Here is a 19133-nt window from a genome sequence, read left to right as displayed (position 1 = left end):
TTCAGATTCTCAGAAAATTAGAATAGGACAAATAAAATTATTTTTACTACAGAAATGTCAACATTCATAAGTGTCTGCTGCACTCGAAGTCCGTCAGGACTCATTTTGCATGAACTTCCACCAGTTCTTTTCCTTCCACTCAACTTTCCATTAATTTGCTAGGAACCAGCATTCTTTGCCAGTGAACTTTTGTTCCTCACCTTCCTTGTGGAGGATTTAAATAATTTATTGATCGTTATTGTGAAGCATAATATAGCATTTCTACAGCAGAAATTGGTTTTATGTAATATAAGAAATCCTACAGAAACAGCAAACGTTTCTTGTACCGTGAAATGAAACTACGCAGTTTAAGGGTTTCACATTTTGAATTTACAGATTTACATTACTGATAAAAACCTTTTTAATTGTTTTATTTATATATATTTATTTATTTATTTATTTATTTACCGGTCTGTTTTTATTTATATTGTGGATGAAAACTTTGTGAACTACTGATTCAGCAGAACCTAGGATAAACTGGATTTTTATTTTATTTTCTTCCATGACCAGCAGGGAGCAGCATTTACTAAACCATTTGCAGGTATTAATGTTAAACAGTAAAAAAAATAACTAGATTGTTTTTGGACGGTTTTTAAAGACACAGTATTTCTTCTCCTTGCCTTTGGATGAAATCGCCCTAAAGTTTGTTTTATGATGAAACATCTGAATAAAGTTTTGATCCGGACTGTAGATCACTTCATATTCTCTGTTAGAGACGAACAAAAAGACAAATCTTTGCAAAGAAGCTGCCTGGAAGACGGATTTCTGCCTCTATTTATTCACCCTGGGTCACATCAGAGGCAGGAGGGGCTGAAACTTAAGGAGAGCAGCGGATAGACGGGAAACTCTTCAGTTTGTGGCCGTGCTGAGAGCTCAGGTCAGTATGTTTATCTCTGTTTTTATGGATATTACTGACAGAAACAAGATATAATCAGGGTAAACTTTTGGTAACACTTTATTTGACGGGGTGTGCATAAGACTGACATGACACCGTCATAAACATGACATAACATCTGTTATAATCTTATATATATGTTTATGACTTTTATCATGAAGTGTCATTCAGTAAATAACACTTTTAATGTAAAGTTGACCTAAAAGTTGCCTTGAAAGTCCATTAAAAGTGAACAACTTTGCATTATTTTGTAAATAATTACATTTTAAAGCAAAGTTGTTACTTTTAATGGACTTTCAAGGCAACTTTTAGAGCAACTTTGCATTAAAAGTGTCATTTAAAGAAGTCATAGACATTCATAAAGACTCCTTCATGTTTATAACAGGTGTTATGTTTTTGACAGTGTCATGTCAGTCTTATGCACACCCCGTCAAATAAAGTGTTACCAAAGTTTTCAACAGGACAAAGCTAACTCTCTGAGGTGGATAATTCTCATTTTAGTTTACTACAACAACAACAACAACAACAACAACAACAACAAAACAGTATTTGTGTAATCAGAGAATGTAGAGATCGTTTCAGGGTTTTACATTTATCTTAGTTGTTTAAAGTGCTTCAATGTTTTGAGCTTTTAAAACAACAAATTGCAAACAGGAGTGAAGAGTTGCTGCCTGTTGCCTGAAGCTATTTTCAGCCTGACAGCTTCACGGTGGTGACAGGTGGGCCGAGCTGATGCGTGTGGAGGTTTTAATCTGAGCCTTTCATTTATTTCCAACTATTTTTAACCAAACACATCAGTTTAATCAGTCCTCAAAATATAATAAAGTTTGATAAAGAAAAGTTTATTTGTACAAGGATTGAGGAATATATAAGAGCTCAGAGAAAGCTGAGTGACCTCCAGAAAGGTGCATAAGCCTTTTTGCTCAATTAAACTTCAATTGAATAAAAAAAGAAGATAATTTGCTGAATAAACAGGGAAGTTAAATTCAAGTTTTAAAAATTAAACAGCAGAAAAAATACAAGAAACAAAATTTTGCCAAGGTAATTTAATGATAATGGTAGGTAACAGTCCTTCATAGTTCCCCTCAATGTATTATAAGCCTGGCGGGCCACGAGGCTTTTTTTTTTTTTTACTTTATAGTTGGTGTTTAGGTATTAACCTTCCAGTCTTCCAATAACGCATAACTATCAAGTGATATTTTAAAATTTCCTGTCAACTATAAGCATGTTTTACCTCAAAAACATGGCGGGCGGCTGGATGACTGACTGCCCTAGCGCCTGAGCACCAGGCTTAGCAAGTTTTCTGGGGGAAACCCTGGTCCTTCATGAGAATATTGAGTTAGAAAGACGTGAGAAAGTTTACATAAAGGTGTTCAAAGTGGGGTGCGGGGGCCATTTCTGGCCCGGGACTGATTTTTTTTGTGGCCCCTAACCACAATTCAAGAATAAATTAGTATAAAGCTACGACTTTTAAATCAAAATCGTATAAATATGTTAGATGCAAAACAAAGTGATTTTCTTTTGAAGCTTTCCAGTTTCCTTCCGTTGTTATGGTAACTAAGACCACATTTACTCATTGACTTATACTCTAGCACTCATCTTATTGCACTTAAATCTTTTAATTGGTGAACTCTAAATGTTTCTAAATGAAGACTGATCTAAATCATGTTTATATTGCTAAGAAATGACAAGATATTTTTTTTCAGTTTTCTTCAACTGAGTTCAAAACAGTAAGCAAACTGGATGCCTTTAACAAATAAAATGTTTAAAAACCATTTTAAGTTTTTGATCTACAATCCCATTTCTACAAAAATAATCAGATTATTTGGTTAATTAAAGTAGGTCATACTTATTTTATGTTTTGACTAGGTACAGAAACATTAAAACAGGTTTGGTAATTTAATTTTGTTTTCCTGAGCTGACGATTTTGGCCCACAGCTCAAAAAGTTTGGTTGGTTTTAATTGGAGAGACAACAGTATATTTAATTTCTTTTCTTGTACCATTTGCAGAGTAAAGATGAAGCTTTTAGCCTTCTTGTGCATGTCTGTTCTCTTAGCTCACATTCATCTCTCAGTGGCAGGCAAAATCAAACTGTTTAAGGCTTTTAAGAAGACGACAAAGACAAAAACTAATCTGGATGCCAAAACTAAACATTCAATCCTGGAAAAGGCCAAAAACCCCACTTCAAATAAGGGAAGTTACCCTAAGCAACCAGAAGGAAGCTATCCTCAGTACCCAGGTAGCCAACCTCAATATCCAGCCAGAGGCTATCCTCAGAACCCAAACCAACATGGAGGCTATCCTCAGTACCCAAACCAACATGGAGGCTATCCTCAGTACCCAAACCAACATGGAGGCTATCCTCAGTACCCAAACCAACATGGAGGCTATCCTCAGTACCCAAACCAACATGGAGGCTATCCTCAGTACCCAAACCAACATGGAGGTTATTCCAACCCAGGTAGCTACCCTGGGTATCCAGCCAGAGGTTATCCTCAGTATCCAAACCAACATGGAGGTTCTCCTTACCATGGAAGCTACCCTCAGTACCCACAGTATCCTGCCGGCCATTTCCCAGCTCCAGGGTATGGAGGAGGTTATGGAAATTATCCAGGTAGCTACATCAACCACAACCCAAACAACAGGATCCTGAGCCCTCACTACGGCGGCAGCTTTGGATTTGGTGGCTACGGAGGTGGGGGTGGTTCTCCCTTCTCTTCCTCGGTTCAGAAAATGGGATTTGCTCCGTCTGATCAATCCAAAGGGTTTGGACGCAGTGCAGCAATGGCGGCGGCTGGAGGGGCGATGGCAGGAATGGCCCTGGGCTACGGACTAGGGAAGTTCCCCCGTCCCAATTTCCACTTCCACAACCCCCACCAGGAGTATTACTACAACTACTACATGTACAAGCGATACGGTATGAAATCCTCTGACAGAGACGACTACAGCAGGGACTACAAGTTCAATCAGACACCTGAGACCTTTGACAGGTTCATGACCTCCTGCATGAAGAGGACGGACCTTCTGCCAGGAGAGAACCAGAGGTCGCAAACCAAACCACTGACCACAACAACAACAACCTCAACCACAACCTCTGCAACTAACACAACTACAACCACAAGAAGCAATATCACTGCAGCAGGGAACATTTCCTCCATCTCCAATTCAACCAGCAACCCTCTCAATAAGTCTGATGTTACAAATGTGAAGGCTTCACAGACTCTCCAGAACAATGAGGCGAATGATGACACAGTCAGTATTGTGGAAATTGGCTACCCAGCGCTGATCACCCAGATGAAGGTGAAAAGATGTACGGAGCTTTACGTCGTTTACTCTGAAAAACACTTAAAGAAAAATGAACAGTCTTCACCTCACAGTGGGATACAAAACTTGCAGCAAGGGCTACTTTTTGTACTCATGAGCACAACTATGTTAATGCTGCACAATTAAGACCTCCACTAGGTAGAAGGTGAAGGACAAAAATAAAGATTATGCAAGTTTGCAAACAAACTATTTTTTAAATTCATGGTCTGTGCATTGCATTCTAACATGACTTCTACCTTCTGGCTTCATTGTTTGCTGATGACAACAAACTTTAATTATGGCTAATAATTGCTACTGTTCCTCAGCAACACCAATCCTAACACAAAGCAGATCATAAATGACAAATTTTAGCAAGGGCTAAAGAAGATGAAGGCTATTTTCTTTCCTGTAGCCGCTAACTGCCGTGCAGAACTAACACTCTACAACAGTCAATGCTAAAAACACGTTAGCTAAAGATTGTTTTAGATGTTTTTATGTTTCTTCTCTTGTGCAACACAGCCGTCACTAACAAGTGTTAAGAAAATAAATTTAAAGTATGCTAGTTTAAATACTTAACATGTCTTGTGTGATGGCAAGCCACACGGGGTAAGATCCACACCTCATCAATAGTTACTTTTCACTTTAGTTTGTTTTGTAAGTTTAAGTATTCTTTATATTTTCTTCCACCTTGCAATGTTTATATGGAGTGCACACATATTAACAATGCAAGGTCGAAATTCAATTATGTTGTATTAATATTGTTTTCTTTATTTGAGTTGCCTGGGTGTTTGGCTCCCCTCCCTGGTGGACAAAAGGCGTGGCAAAGGGCTTTTGTCCTTTGCCACGCCTGAACCACCTGTGTCATACTGGGGGGATGTTTTTGGGTTTATTTCATTGTTTGTGTTAGTTGTCAGGTGGCAGCCATTTTGTTTTCCCCTATTGTGTCCACATGGTTTAGCTAAACGTGTATTTAAATCCCCTTCTGTGTCATTTCAGTTAGGTCAGTTTGTTGTTTTGTCAGTTATGTCTTGAGTCTAGTAATTTATGTTGACCTCTTTTATTGGTATGCCTGTTTAATTGTTATGTTAACCTTTGTTCATATTTTTGGGTAAATAAAAACCCACCTTTTTTGAATTCAACACCTGTGTTCTGCATATTGTACTGCCTGGTTCCTGACATCTTGATTGAAATAGCCTAATTATAGTTTTCAGATTAATAACTTATTCTGCCCTGTTGACCTTTATGTTACCTGTAATTACAGCAAATGGTTTGCTAAGATCTTTTGAACTGCCCTTTGTCTGTGTGGGGAAACAATCAGGAGAAGTTCCAGCTTTCACACTCATCTTTGAAAAGCCATAAAACAGCAGGAGTTCAGAAGAAGCTCTGCTCTCACTTTGTTTAGACAAAGGGGACAAATGACCTTTGGAAGCAAATTGCAGGGAGTTTCTAACTTTTAAAAAGGGTCCAACAGCTCCCGGTTGGATGAGCAAATATATGCCTTATTTGAATAAATTAAAGACAAGAATACGTCTTTACTATAAAAGTTTGTACACAGGAGTAACAAATCAGATTTGCTCTTGCAATTCTCCAGACGTCTTTGCCTTTCTTTCTTCTTCTTTTCCATTTGTCTCAGGTAAATGAATGTATGTCTCTGTTCTGCAGTTTCTGTTATTTCATACGTTGTCTTCTATTGGATTAAACTCTGAAATTCTGTGACTCTCACTCATTGTTTTCTGTGTGGCTACACTCGGACCACCGGGAGAACCTGGGATCCATGAGAAGAATGAGCCAGAGATTTTCATAAGATTATAAGATTTGTTTTAGCTGTCTTTTTATTTCTTCCCCATCTACAGGACACGGCTAAGAACATGTTGGCTAGATGTTTGCATTTCTTCCCCCTCTTCAATAATGCCACCGCTAACATATTAGGTAAAGATTTGTTTTAGCTGTTTTTATTTGTGTTCTCAACAACAGAGCCGTCACTACCATGTTAGCTGGGTTTTTTATTTCCTCCCCATCTCCAACAGAGCTAAAAACATTATTGTTAGCATCTCCCCCAATAAAAAATGTACAAAATTATACAAGTGCGTTATGTAAATGTTCTACGTTAGGAACTCATCCAGGGGTCACAAGGAGGGCTGCAGCCTGGGAAAACTTCACTTCCCACTCTTATGACGCTGAACATCCGTTCAGAAGTGGCAAACAAGAATTTTATCATTTGTTGCTCTCTTGTCCAAACAGAAATCCTCCTGATTCCAAAAATGGCAGCAACTGGCTCATTCTGAGCACACAAGCATTTTTGCTTGGGCAGAGTGAACTGGGAACTGCCATAAATTCATGTCAATGGGTCAGAACGCCTGGTTCATGAGCCAAACAACTTAAAAATAATATTTACTCTCAAACAAATATAATCACTGAACACGTTACGGGATTAGTTTGCACTGTGCTGCTGACCGTACTCTGACTGCTATGGTGACAAGTTGGGCAAACAGACTGAACTGCGGTTACTGAAATAAAATTATATCAGCAGAAGTGTTACTATACCAGGCAAGATCACAGCAGAAAACAGTAAATGTTAAGATTTATGTTGAATTGCCTTAGAGCTGTTGTATTTTACCATTTTATAAATCTAAGTACAGCTTTAATCAATGCAAAGTTGAGTGATATTCAGACGTTGAATGCAAACGTCTGTTACTGATTATATTTGTTCATGTTCATCTTATTTTATATCTGACCTCTCTCACACACACACGCACGTGCGCACACACCCATCAAATATCTTATTACAATACATGCTTAGGGTGTTTTTCTGGATAAATTTAAACCTTTTGCGTTTTGGTTCACAAGTTAACAGTTATTGTTACTAAATAAATATACATTCCAAAACATTCAGTGTTTGTTGTCTTTAACTTGGTTCTAAATATGTTTTATGTGTAGTAATGTGTAATCTGCATACTTTTGTCCTCTCTGAAACATGCGTTACTTTTTGTAAACTTGAAATAAACAGAGTAACATAAACAAATTTGTTTACTTTAGATTTTCTGTCTGTTGACAATGATGTACAGAAACTTCTTTGAAACTACTGTATTGTCTTTTTGTTGTTATTTTTACCCTTGTTATAATATTTTAAAGAATATTTTCAGATATATTGTAATTGTAAAAATGCAGTTGTTAGGTAAATTGTATTATTATTATCATCAAATGTTGTTATACCTTTATAATATTCTTACTTTATGTACATTTATTTGTTTAGTTATATCTTTTAATAAATGTTCTTGTGTTGTTAATAACTCTGATTTCCTTCCTCAGAGGGCCTCTCTGAAGAAGAGCAGTGACAGCAGCTCTTTACAGAACACCCTGCTTTTTGACCTGTTAGATAGCCGTAAATCTATCGCTGTGAAGACGTACAACTTGCTCTGTTTGACCCTGTGTCAGGAACTGGATAATCCACCTTAAGATAGATTGCGTTGTTAGTTAGTGATAATCATTGGCGCTGTAACTTGTGTTAAAGTTACAGAAACTATTTAATTCCCAAAATTGCTTTACATAAGAATAAAATGCCCTTAAACAACAACAAACAACAAAAAACAAATTACAGGAATGGGTAAATTAGTAAATTAAGACATCAGGAGTATGCAGAGATGCATATTCTTGATGTACCATGTTTCCCCGATAGTAAGACACCCCCGATTGTAAGACGTATCAGGGGTTTCAGGGGGGTCGGCTAATATAAGCCGTACCCCGAAAGTAAGACATATGTCTTACTTTTCGGGGAAATACCTCTCATCTAGCTGCGCGCCGTTCCCCTCTCCATACGTCGCCGCGTCTGCCACCTCCCTTACCATTTTTCATTGTTTTACATGTTATGCAATGTTGTAACAAGACATTCTTGGCACTTCCTTTTATAAAACTGTTTTGTGGTGAATACAATACTGTTCAGGTTGTTAATAAATGTTAATTTTATGGCTAAAACAAAAAATTCGGCAATTTTTTTCCAATATAAGACATACCACGAAAGTAAGACATAGTGGGGCTTTTGGGGATAATAAGAAAGTAAGATACTGTCTTACTTTCGGGGAAACACGGTATGCATTTTTGCATACATCAGAGGGGGCCTGCCCTTTTTGCTCCTTGCCCCCAAGTGCCATTTTTGTCAATTTTTTTATTTTTTTATTTTTTGCTATTATTATTTCCTAAGCCCTCTTCTGACACATAATAACATGTAATAAAATTATTTGTTTTTTTGTTGTTTTTTTTTAATGTTTTTTTTTGTACAACGTAATAAGCCTTCCGGTCACCTTGTTACCTTTGACCTTTTGCCCGTGACGCATGATGCAGTTGCCTCTCGCGCAGTGAGATAAAGCGGCTAACTGGAGCTCAACGTAGCGAACGTTCCAGATTACAGAACAGTTTTTGGTGAATTAAAAAACCGTTTTTGGTGAATAAAGTGGAGTAGACTTGCTACTTGTCAGCTGACGGAAAACATTGAAGTCTCGTTTCTGCTTCAGCCCGGAGTCGCGGTTTAAGCAGAGAGGTAATGAAATACAACAGACACTGACAGGCCTCTACGTCTGCCTTTCTCTGAAGAACTACTGAGTGGGAGGAGACAGCCAGGTGAGGAAAAACTGTTCTTATCTATCGATTCAGTATTTTTATCATACAGACATTAGGCTGTTGTTGTGCTATTAGCTAGCTGCTAGCTACGACTTTGCTAGCAAAGCTAGATAACTGAAAAGCTTCTTCACTGTATTGTTAATGATAGCGGTCATTCTTCAGTATCGCTTATGCAATAGAGGCACATCGCCCGTCCAAAACCTTTCATCTCCATAATGGATATATGTCCGATCTTCTAATTTCCTTTGCTGCATAATGTACATTGCATTTATTCTAGCGTTAGGTAAATGTATATTGAAGGAGAATAGCACTTAAATAAAAGACCAACAAGGATATTCATTTAGAATTAAAAATAACTCACCCTGAACTACCATGATAGATATAATGTATGTAGTCAAAGTGTGTCATTAATGAAGGGGAAAAAACTCAATCCAGACTTTAAGTTTAGGGTCTGGTTCACAGAGTATGAAGTTAAATTTTTTCCCCAATTATTCAATAAAAAAAAAAAAAAACTAACCTTAGTTAAGTAAAATAAAATTGTAAACAAAACCTTTGGAATTGTAATGATTTATTTATTTTTTTAACAAAAAGATTAAAACAATGTTTTTTAAATTCAATAACTCATTTTTGTCTCGTGAACTTAAAAAGTTATTTGCCAAACATAAACATTTATTTGCACACATCAGAAATCTTTAGTTGTGATTTTAGGTCCTGCCCACGACGTCATGCGAGAATCACAAGCAAAACTTTGAGTCAAACAAAAACTTAGAATAGCAAGAAAATATTTCTGACATGCACAAATAAGTTTGTTTTCAAATAAATTTTTCACTTCATGAGACAGAAATGGATGATTTTAATTTTAAAAACAGTTTTTTAAACAAAACTCAGTAGGCTTTTCTCATGGTGACGTGCATTAACAATTCAAGTTTTGCTTTTGTTTTTTTCTTTTTTTCTGCAGTTCCACATTAAAGTTTGATGCAGCTCTGCTTTCCTGAATGGACCATCTTCATCTCCACTGCTAGTATAGCAAACCAAGCAGCTCTTTTTTTTATAGATTACAGTACACTAAAAGGTTTTCATTGTGCCCTTGTTTATATTTTTAATAGTGTAATTCTGTAAAGACAAAATATGTCTGGTGTTCTAGCTCTGATTTACATATCTTGCTAAATTGCGGGTTTGAATATTGCAATACTTTCCTATAACAAAATAGACCTGCAGAAAGAAATTACTAATAAAATATCTTACATATGCATAGTTGTATGCTCTATATAGAGATTTTCCTTAGCTTTGATTGTATATGTCACAATTTTGTAATTTATCATTGTTTATTAAACTCTGAAAGCTGTGTGGCTTTGTTAATAGTCTGTCCTAGAAGGCGGTTAGATATGCCCTTTTTTTTGAGCACCTCCTGCTTTAGTGGTCTCTGCACGGCCCTGGTAATGCGCATGGCCCACTAAAACGGCAGATGTTTTTTTTTTTTTAATTATACTAAATAATTTAAAAAGCCTACCCGTGTGATTGGAGGATAGAGATTGCCATGTTCAGGTGGTGTGTCAGACATCCAGAGGGGGTGAAGCAACAATGTTTGATTAATAATCTTTTGGCAAACGTTTCAACTAGATTTTGTTGGGTACCAGGTTGGGGAAGGTTTTGTTTTCATTTTCAGCATCACCAACTATCCAGGAGAGGGCGCCAGTGATTCATGCTTTGACTGGAGGGTGTGCTGACGGGCTTAACAGGATGCACCTGAGGATCATTACCATCTCCCTGGAGGAGGATATAAGCAGCGGGTTGCCAGCACTTCTCTGCCAGAGTGTTGCCTACAGTGGTACATCAGGTCCCTGTGTTTCTTTCTGAGAAGTGTTTTTGATCTCTTCGTGTTCCTTCTTAATCAGTTTTCTTGCTGCTCTTCCCAGGACGCCTACGAGAGACTCCGGAGAAGGTTTCTCAAGTCTTCTGGCCTAGGACTGTCTTTGGAAGATCTCTCTCTAGTGGGGAGCCCGCTCTGCCCCGCTGTCCTCGGAGCCTCCTACTTGGTCTACCTGTCCGCCCTCCAACACCAGCACCCTTCCTACGCCCCCTTTGCAATACCCTTACCTGGAACCCACTCCCCTCTGCCGATCCTAAGCCTCAGACTCCAAGTAAGCACCAAACCATTCTCCAGAGTTTGCTGTTTTCCGTCTCCATTCAACTCACCACCTCTCTCTCTTGATTGCAGCCGTTCCGGATTTCCTGGTTCCTGTCATCCATTCTTTGCCTTGCAATTACTTGTACATTTTGTAAATAAACTATTGCATTTACTCCTTCTCTCTGTGAGAGTTTCTGCATGTGGGTTCGACTCTTAAAACCCACCATGACAGATTTAACTGTTTAACCCACAGTCTTATGGTGCGTTCACACCAAACGCGTTTTGAGCGTCAGGCGCGTCTGGTTTACATGCAAAGTTCATTTGGAGGTGCGTCCAGAACCGTTGGGTCTCGTTTCAAGCGTCTAGCGCGGTGCGATTTGAACCGTTTGGAGCTTTTTGAGCCTTTGAAGCGTCGCGCGCGTCTGACGCTCCACATATGGGCTTAAACCAGATGCAAAGTGCGCAAGCGTCGAACTTGAAGCATCCGACACGTTTTTGATGCGTCGGATTAAACGGTTATCCAACCGGGTGACCCGTCAGCTCTTCAGTTCGCCAAACCACAAAAAAGCTCATAAACCGGCGACTCGCCAGAACCGCACACAGTAAAAAGCTCAGGCGGGATCCAAACGAATGCTCTTAGAACTACATCAGGATTCAAACTCTGCTCACTCATTTTTAGCTTACAGAAAAAGCGCCAAGCTGCCAAATAAACAAAAGTAAACTGACCAATGTAGCATTTAGGCTTTGGCGTTCCCAACCCCCCGTCTGTGTGCTCAGTAGCGGAACAAGTCATCGTCGGGCTGGGGGGCGGGGCTAATAACCGAGCCCCTATATGTTTACAGACAGGACATAGCTTTCGGGGGAACATATTTTACGGCCCCCCCCCCAACCCCCCATAGCTCCGTGCCTGTGTGTGCTGCATATTATGTATATTAATTTATATTATCTAACACATTTACATAATATAAATCGATATATTATGTAGCTCACATCTGTGTGCTACATAATATGTAGCACACATATTATGTAGCACATAATATGCTACACATGTACTACACATGTAGTACATGTGTGCTACATTTAACACATCTGTGTGCTACATAATATGTAGCTCACATCTGTGTGCTACATATTATGTAGCACACAGATGTGTGTTACATGTAGCACATCTGTGTGCATACATCTGTGTGTTACTACACAGATGTAGCACACATATGTGTAGTAACACACAGATGTAGCAACAGATGTAGCACACCTGTGTGCTACTAATATATATCTTGTATGTATGCTACTTGTACATACAAGATATATGTAGCTTGTATAGCTACATACATACTGTGTGCTACATACATCTTATATGTAACACACAGGTGTGAGCTATGTAAATGATGTTTTGACATAGAAGATATTTTTTCTCCGCAATTTTAAAGAGGGTTTGATGATAATAAAAGAAATCAAAAAATTAATATTTTCTTTTTTACTTAAAGGAAAATCTCAAGGTTATGTTTGTTGTTCCGCTAATTGGGTGGGGAAAGAGATTTCTGCGTGGGACAGATTACCAGCCAAACTAACAATATTTTTGCATTAAAACAAAAAGAAAAACACCATGATTAAACTTTAATGTGATTGTTGTTTAACAAACAAAAATTAATCTCAACAGCCAACAGAAACCTGAAAACCATCAGTAGCCATCGACACTTATGGTTACTGATGGTTAGCTGGCTTTTGGACAGAGCCCTCCAGGGGACATGGGGCATTTTTTTCCATTTGCGTCCCCTCGCAAAAGGTTTTGCGTTCCCTCGCAATAATCTACTGATCAGTTCATGCGACATAATTGAATACTGTAAGCCTTTCTTATGGTGGCCGCCTTACTTTCTGCTTTAATACAAGCTTATTTAAGGTTTTTCCATGGACTATTTCTGAGATATCGCGGAGTAATAAGTCATCTGGTTGTGTCTCGGTTGTGTTCGTGTCTGAATGGTTTAAAGGGCTGCTTTCAGTCCCGTTCCATCTTAGCTTTAACAGACAAAAACATGCAGTAAATAAATCGATTTTCAACCAGTTTTCTGCACCAAAGCGTTAATAATAATAAACACATTTTGTTATTATAAAACACAGCAAACTAATGGTGGTAGAGGGCTGCACTGGGTTAACTCGGGTAATCTCATCTGTCCGTGTATCAATCAACTCCAAACCTCATCTTTGTTCTGTCACAATTATCGATTTATTTAATTTTGATTATCATGCTCCAAACTTTGCGAGGACTGACCCCCCTGCTCACCCGGTTCTTCATACACACAGAGCCAACAGCAGCCAGTCACCTTCCCATTCATACTTGATGATGTCACGTCCACATCGACACGCCCACCACCAGGTGCTGCTTCTGTCACATCAATAGTTACTTATTTCATTCTTATGGCTCTTACAGAGCCTCAGTGAAAACGTGTTTATTATTATTAACTCTTTGGTGCAGAAAACTGATTGAAATCGATTTATTTACTGCGTGTTTATGTCTGTTAAGACTAAGATGGAACGGGACTGAAAGCAGCCATTTAAACCACTCAGACGAACACAAGAGACACAATCAGATGACTTATTACTCCGCGATAATAACTCAGAAATAGTCCATGGAAAAACCTTATAAGCTTATATTAAAGCAGAAATTACAGCGCCCACCGTAAGAAAGGCTTACAGTATTCAGTTATGCCGCATGAACTGATCAGTAGATTATTGCGAGGGAACGCAAAAGTTTTGCGAGGGAACACAAAAGAAAAAAAAATCCCCATGTCCCCTGGAGGGCTCCGTAGGTTTATACCTGGTGGTGTGGGGGCAGCTGTTTACCTCACAATGCTTTGGGCTGGCTGTGTTTCATGGCTCCGGATGATGGAAAACACATCAGGTTAAGCCCCGCCCCACATCTTGTATCCAGGCGACCTATATCTCTGGTGCGCGAGGCGTTACGTCAGCGGCAAACGTCTCTCCAGACCGACTCAACGTTCAGAGGAGGTGACCGGTCGGCGGGAGGCTTTCTGAGCGGTAAATAAGGCGAGAAGAGGGAGACCGACATTCAAGGTAAGGTTTCGGCTAAACTAGCCGCACCCGTCTGGGTTACTTTTAGGAAATAAGTCTGTTATTTCCCCAAACAGACCTGTTTGTGGGTAGATACGCCGACATGGACTTTACTGATAAACTGCTGCTGACTTATTCGTTTGTGAATTAAATGTTGGGTCAGTATGCGCCATCTTAATGGAAAATAGACGAGTCGTTCTAAAAGCAGTGGAAATGTTCATGTCAGAAGAAGCTTTATTTGATATATAATTTAATAAGAAATTACCCTTTGGCTTGCTGCAAAACGACCTTACTGGACCTGTAGCTGCGTTAGAGTATGTTTTGGTAAATTAATTTTCTTATTAAAAACAGTATGAAAAACAAATTACAGGTTTTTTTTACTTTTGCTTTTGAAGATGTAAAAATTACACCGAAATTAAATATTTTTGCTCTGTTTTGCAATCACAGAGTGGACATTTTTACTTTGATTTATATTAAGCAATAAAGACTTTTAATCATTCACAAAAAGAAACACATTTTCTCCACACCTGGTCTTTCTTCCTTTCTTTACAAAGTAGACAATACAGAATACGTATGCACAAATCATAATATCACAAACAACAAGCTTAGTTCTGAGTAAAATAGGCGGAAAAGCTTTTTCAGTGGAAGGTTGTAGATAATTACCAACATGGCATTTTTAAATAAAATGTAATTAAAACTATAGAAGCAAACAGTGAAAATGCTGTGCCAGGGGCAGATGTCTCGACTATGTATCAGATTTCAGATAGCATAATGCTTTATTGACCAATGAGGATGTAAAATTAAGCTAATATTAAAGTAATTAAGTACCAGGTAAATAACAGCAGAGTCATTTCACCATCCTTATTGTCACGCATTGTAAAAATTATGATAAATTCAGATTTTAACATTTAATTTGGGTAAATTTAATCCGCTGTGGCAAAAAAAGTTAAAAAGAAACTATACCCATTACTATTATTTGTACTGTTAATGCTTTGTGCCCTCCTGTTTTTACAGTGAGAGTGCAGTTAGTCTTCTCTTAGAGAAGGTTGGAGAATAAAGCGATAGAGATTTTTTAATTTTCCTCTTTGCATAATCTCAGAGTACTTGGTATCTGAGGCCCTTTCAGCTCATGCTGCAGGTTTTCTACATTATTGAGGTCAGGGTGGTGATACTCTCAATAATTATTCAGCTGAAGAATGCAATAAAAACACATTGTCAGTCTGAGGAAAAATCTACAATTATAATACAATATTTACATATTGTATTAGTGGGTCTGCACTTTTGTCCATTGACTGCACCAACAACTCCCTTTCAATCCTGCATGGGTTAAAAGTGTATACAAATGGATAGATGGATTATAATGTTGCTTACAATGAGAACACTGAAAAAAATACATGCTTGCTTTTTATGTCTTGATCTTTCTGACTTCCCATTTGGGTTCCCTGCCCTGACTAATGGATATTAAAGCCCAGCAGTCAGACAAAGGCAGTAGAATGATGGAGTAGGATGGGGGAACACATCAGCTTTATTAGATCAGCGGGCTGCTCTTTTTATGTTCGTGTTGAGCCATTAGTGGCTTATAAGTAGCCTCTGCATCCAGATACTGATCAGCTGAAAATGTGAGGTTAGCCTGTTTGTCACAGAAAACCCCACTTTGTTACCTTTTTTATATAAAGCCTCAGATTGGATTAAAATAAAAAAGATCACGACATTCAGTCAGAAAATATACTGATTCTGATCCCCAACTCCTTTCTCTGTGCATCTTTAAGATAAACAGCATGTGATGCATTTTTAATACCATCCAAATAATCTTTTCACATATTTGCTTGTATTTCCTTTTCTATAGTGTGAAGATGCAGCTTAAATCTTCTCTACTGTGCCTTCTTTTGTTTCACTTTTCTTTCCTATTGGCCAAAAGAGGTGGAAGCTTAGGGAAGAGCCTTGGTGGAAGAAAGGGGTCCACACCCAGCCGAAGTGCCACTAACAGCAATACGTGGCACAAAAGCAATCAGGGCTCCAATCCTCAGGGTGGACATCCCAAACAGCCAAAACAAAGCAACCAGGGAGGATACCCAGGTGGTTACCCCAGGCAGCAGAGTGGAAGCTACTACAACCCGTACCCAGGTATGGGGTCACCATATAGTAACAGAGGGTACCCAGGTGGATACATCAATGCCAACCCAAATAACAAAATTTTAAGCCCTCGCTATGGTGGCAGCTTTGGCTACGGAGGGTATGGCTCCAGAGGTGGCTCTCCATTTTCCCAGTCAGTTCAGGGAATGGGTTTATTTCCTAACAGTAAATCCAAAGGGTTTGGGCGCTCAGCAGTGATGGCAGCGGGTGGAGGGGCTGTGGTGGGGATGGCTCTTGGTTACGGACTAGGAAGGTTCCCCCGGCCCGATTTTCAATTTCACAACCCCCAACAGGAGTACTACTACAACCACTACATGCACAGGAAATATGGAACCCGATCAACTGACACCAATGACTACAGCAGAGATTATAGCTTCAAAACTCCCTCAGGAAGCTACGACAACTTCATGGACGACTGCGTGAAGAGAATTGACCTGTCTGCAGAGAGTCAGAAGCCACCAAGTAAACCAATCAGCAGGACCCCAAGTGAGGCGTCCAGCCCTTTAACCAACAACACGACAAATGCTACCACACCTGCAAGTCCATCGCCACAGGAATCCAGTAGTGCTGAAGACGACGATACAGTCAGCATAGTAGAGATTGGCTATCCGGCACTGATCGAGCAGCTGAAGGCCAGGAAGTGCTTGGAGCGTTACATGGTTGAGTTTGATCATTACTTAGTGAGACGTAATGGAGGAGGTGCCGACGCTGGGCCTGCCGGGGGTTTTATCTGCAGCCTTTGCTACAACACTGATTATAATTAATAGCAACGTGATCATGTTCCTGCACTGACACCATTTGCAGGGTAAATCAGTTGAGATTTTGCCATCCTCCTCTACCTGGAGAAATATTAAAACATGGAAGAAGAAGAAAACCTTCGTTTACATTGCAAAAACAGCCTTACCAAGTATTTTTGTCTAGTATGGGGAAAAATGTTACTAAAATAATCTACCAGTTGAACTATTCCTTTTTTTAAATCTGTATTCAGGAATATTGACTTAAAGCAAGCTCCGATGTCTTGCTGAAGAGCTACCCGTAAGTAAATGTAGTCTTATTTCAAATTTTCTATGATATTTGCACTAGAACCCATACAAAATACTTGGTAAAATGTTGTGCTTTTGCAGTGATACAGGCTTTCGTCACTTTTTAACCGACAAGGCATGAAGACCATAAGATTCAAATGGTATGATAATGTTACCAATCTATAGATATTTATTGGTACTTATATATAGTAATATACTTTATGCTGTGTAACTACTGCTTGCTATAAAAGATGAAGATGATTATGAAGTAATTGTGGGAAGTTTTAGTTTTAAGAGAAAAAGCCACAGTGAATTATGGCTCACAAAGAAGAATTCAAATACACCAAGCTTTTAAAACAATATATTCTCTAACAACTTTTTAATTTGGTTTTAACCATTCTATGTAAAGTTTAATTTATTATTTATACAAAAGTTGCTTCATTTTGGGACCAAGGCTGAAATTGTTACAAATGTCTTGCACCAGTAATATACCCATGTTGCCTTTCTCTTTGTGTAATAAAAACAATTTGTACTTTGTTTTTAATTTTTTTTAATATATGTTAATTGAAACTGATTCAGGGCAAAAATCACCATTTCAGTTTAGTATTTTGAGTGTTTTTAAACGTAGCTGCGTCTGCCTCTGACTTTCAGGACTTTTTATATCAGGTTTTCCTCCAGATCATGACAGAAATGTCTTTATCAAGGAGAATTAGTTTTAATACATTTCTGATTATCACCTGTTTATATCTCGTAGTGTCCAACGTGGCAGCAGTAACCTGTGTTTGGTGGTTTATCGGGCTTTTTCTTTTAAGTCTGAATGTTTTTATGTTGTTTTTTTTTATCGGTGCTGAAACTGAAGATACTGTGTAAGATTATCTCAATTTATTCAATAACAAGAAATACACCTTCATATCGGTTTGTTTTCTGTTTTTTTACAAAATCCAATTAAACTTTAATATAGGAATGTACCCTCAGCTCATTGTTTTGAATGTGAATGTATCTTCATTAATGACCAAATGTGTTTGTTTTGTGCAAAGTGTCAGAAATGTAAACATTTTATGTCTGTGCTGATTTTAAGCGGTTTGGTAAATGTATTTGTTGTCAATGCTATGATAAAAACAATGCAGCTAAAGCCGTTATTTAGGTTCCAAAGGGGTAAATTCAGACTCTTTTTAACACATCAGTCCGTATCCTGGGACCGCTAGAGGGCGCTGTCACTCAGAAACATTTAATGTAAACATTTTCTTACTGTGCTGATAAATGTGCTGCTGTTTGTCTTGTCTAATAAACTTAATTTTTAGTGATTCCCTGATTTATCTGCATGGTGACAATTTGTCTTTGATTTTCCATTTGTAAATAAATATAAATTAAATGTATAAAGGTGAATAAAATCCAGAGCAATACATGAATTAACTGTACGACTGTTAAGGTTTTATGGCGATAAATCACAAGAATTTAAAATGTGTTCAAAAGCTCCTAAAATAATTGTAGAAATTTCTAATGCCTATAATCTTATCAAAAAATATCTTCAAAAAAAGAATAAATTACTGAAATTAAATTCTCAACAGTATTCTGATTTATTAAAGGACAGCTGTTTTATCTGCTCAACAATAAAGACACAAAAATAAAAATCTGCAAAACAATTTCAAGTGTTTTGGGTAATCGTTTTCTAATTTGTTGAGCAAATTTTTACTATTCTTGTAGCCATTGGTCAAACAATAATTTCTAGGGTCACAAATGGCCCTCGGACCACAATTTGGTCAACACTCCTCTATATGTACCACCCCAATTCAAATATTTGTAATTAAACATATATGAGTAAAAAAAAAAAGTGTGAAAGAATAAAGCTCAGAAAAATTTTCTCTATTTTTTTTAATTAATGTTACACAGTGAAACAAGAAAATACATGTAGACATTTATAAATAAATG

General features: G+C 38.0%; 3 protein-coding genes and 1 long non-coding RNA gene across 7 annotated transcripts in view; 2 read left to right on the top strand and 2 right to left on the bottom strand.

Moving 5' to 3' along the window:
- Positions 1-19133, bottom strand: part of LOC103145867 (lymphocyte antigen 6 family member D) — a 670619-nt gene that overhangs the window by 290822 nt on the left and 360664 nt on the right. The window lies entirely within an intron of this gene.
- Positions 662-5351, top strand: LOC103145848 (calcium-binding protein P-like). 4 transcript variants are annotated; one of them, XM_016677119.1, is made up of 3 exons: positions 662-916; positions 2945-3201; positions 3232-5351. In XM_016677119.1, exons 2-3 carry the CDS (start codon positions 2952-2954, stop codon positions 4383-4385), a joined length of 1404 nt encoding a protein of 467 aa, XP_016532605.1. In that variant the 5' UTR covers positions 662-916; positions 2945-2951; the 3' UTR covers positions 4386-5351. The 4 variants fall into 4 exon arrangements, with proteins under 4 accessions (XP_016532605.1, XP_007563534.1, XP_007563533.1 ...); XM_007563472.2 differs by having other exon boundaries at positions 2945-3351; positions 3382-5351; XM_007563471.2 differs by having other exon boundaries at positions 663-916; positions 2945-5351.
- LOC107837512 (uncharacterized) lies at positions 6102-18851 on the bottom strand. The gene is made up of 3 exons (XR_001663527.1): positions 18141-18851; positions 11542-11548; positions 6102-6113 (listed from the first exon to the last, which is right to left on the bottom strand). It is a non-coding gene; the product is annotated as an uncharacterized LOC107837512 (long non-coding RNA).
- On the top strand, positions 13914-17050 carry prnpb (prion protein b). Its single transcript, XM_007563473.2, has 2 exons — positions 13914-14052; positions 15896-17050. The coding sequence occupies exon 2, from the start codon at positions 15903-15905 to the stop codon at positions 16944-16946; it is 1044 nt and encodes a 347-aa protein (XP_007563535.1). The 5' UTR covers positions 13914-14052; positions 15896-15902; the 3' UTR covers positions 16947-17050.

This window comes from Poecilia formosa, unplaced genomic scaffold, assembly GCF_000485575.1.
Source record: "Poecilia formosa unplaced genomic scaffold, Poecilia_formosa-5.1.2 Scaffold148, whole genome shotgun sequence".
In the NCBI taxonomy this organism is placed as follows: domain Eukaryota; kingdom Metazoa; phylum Chordata; class Actinopteri; order Cyprinodontiformes; family Poeciliidae; genus Poecilia; species Poecilia formosa.
This window is presented reverse-complemented; position numbering and strand designations above follow the sequence as displayed.

Excerpts from the sequence above, each read along its gene's own strand:
- LOC103145848 (XM_007563471.2), top strand. The coding sequence starts at position 2,952 with ATGAAGCTTTTAGCCTTCTTGTGCATGTCTGTTCTCTTAGCTCACATT.
- prnpb (XM_007563473.2), top strand. The coding sequence starts at position 15,903 with ATGCAGCTTAAATCTTCTCTACTGTGCCTTCTTTTGTTTCACTTTTCT.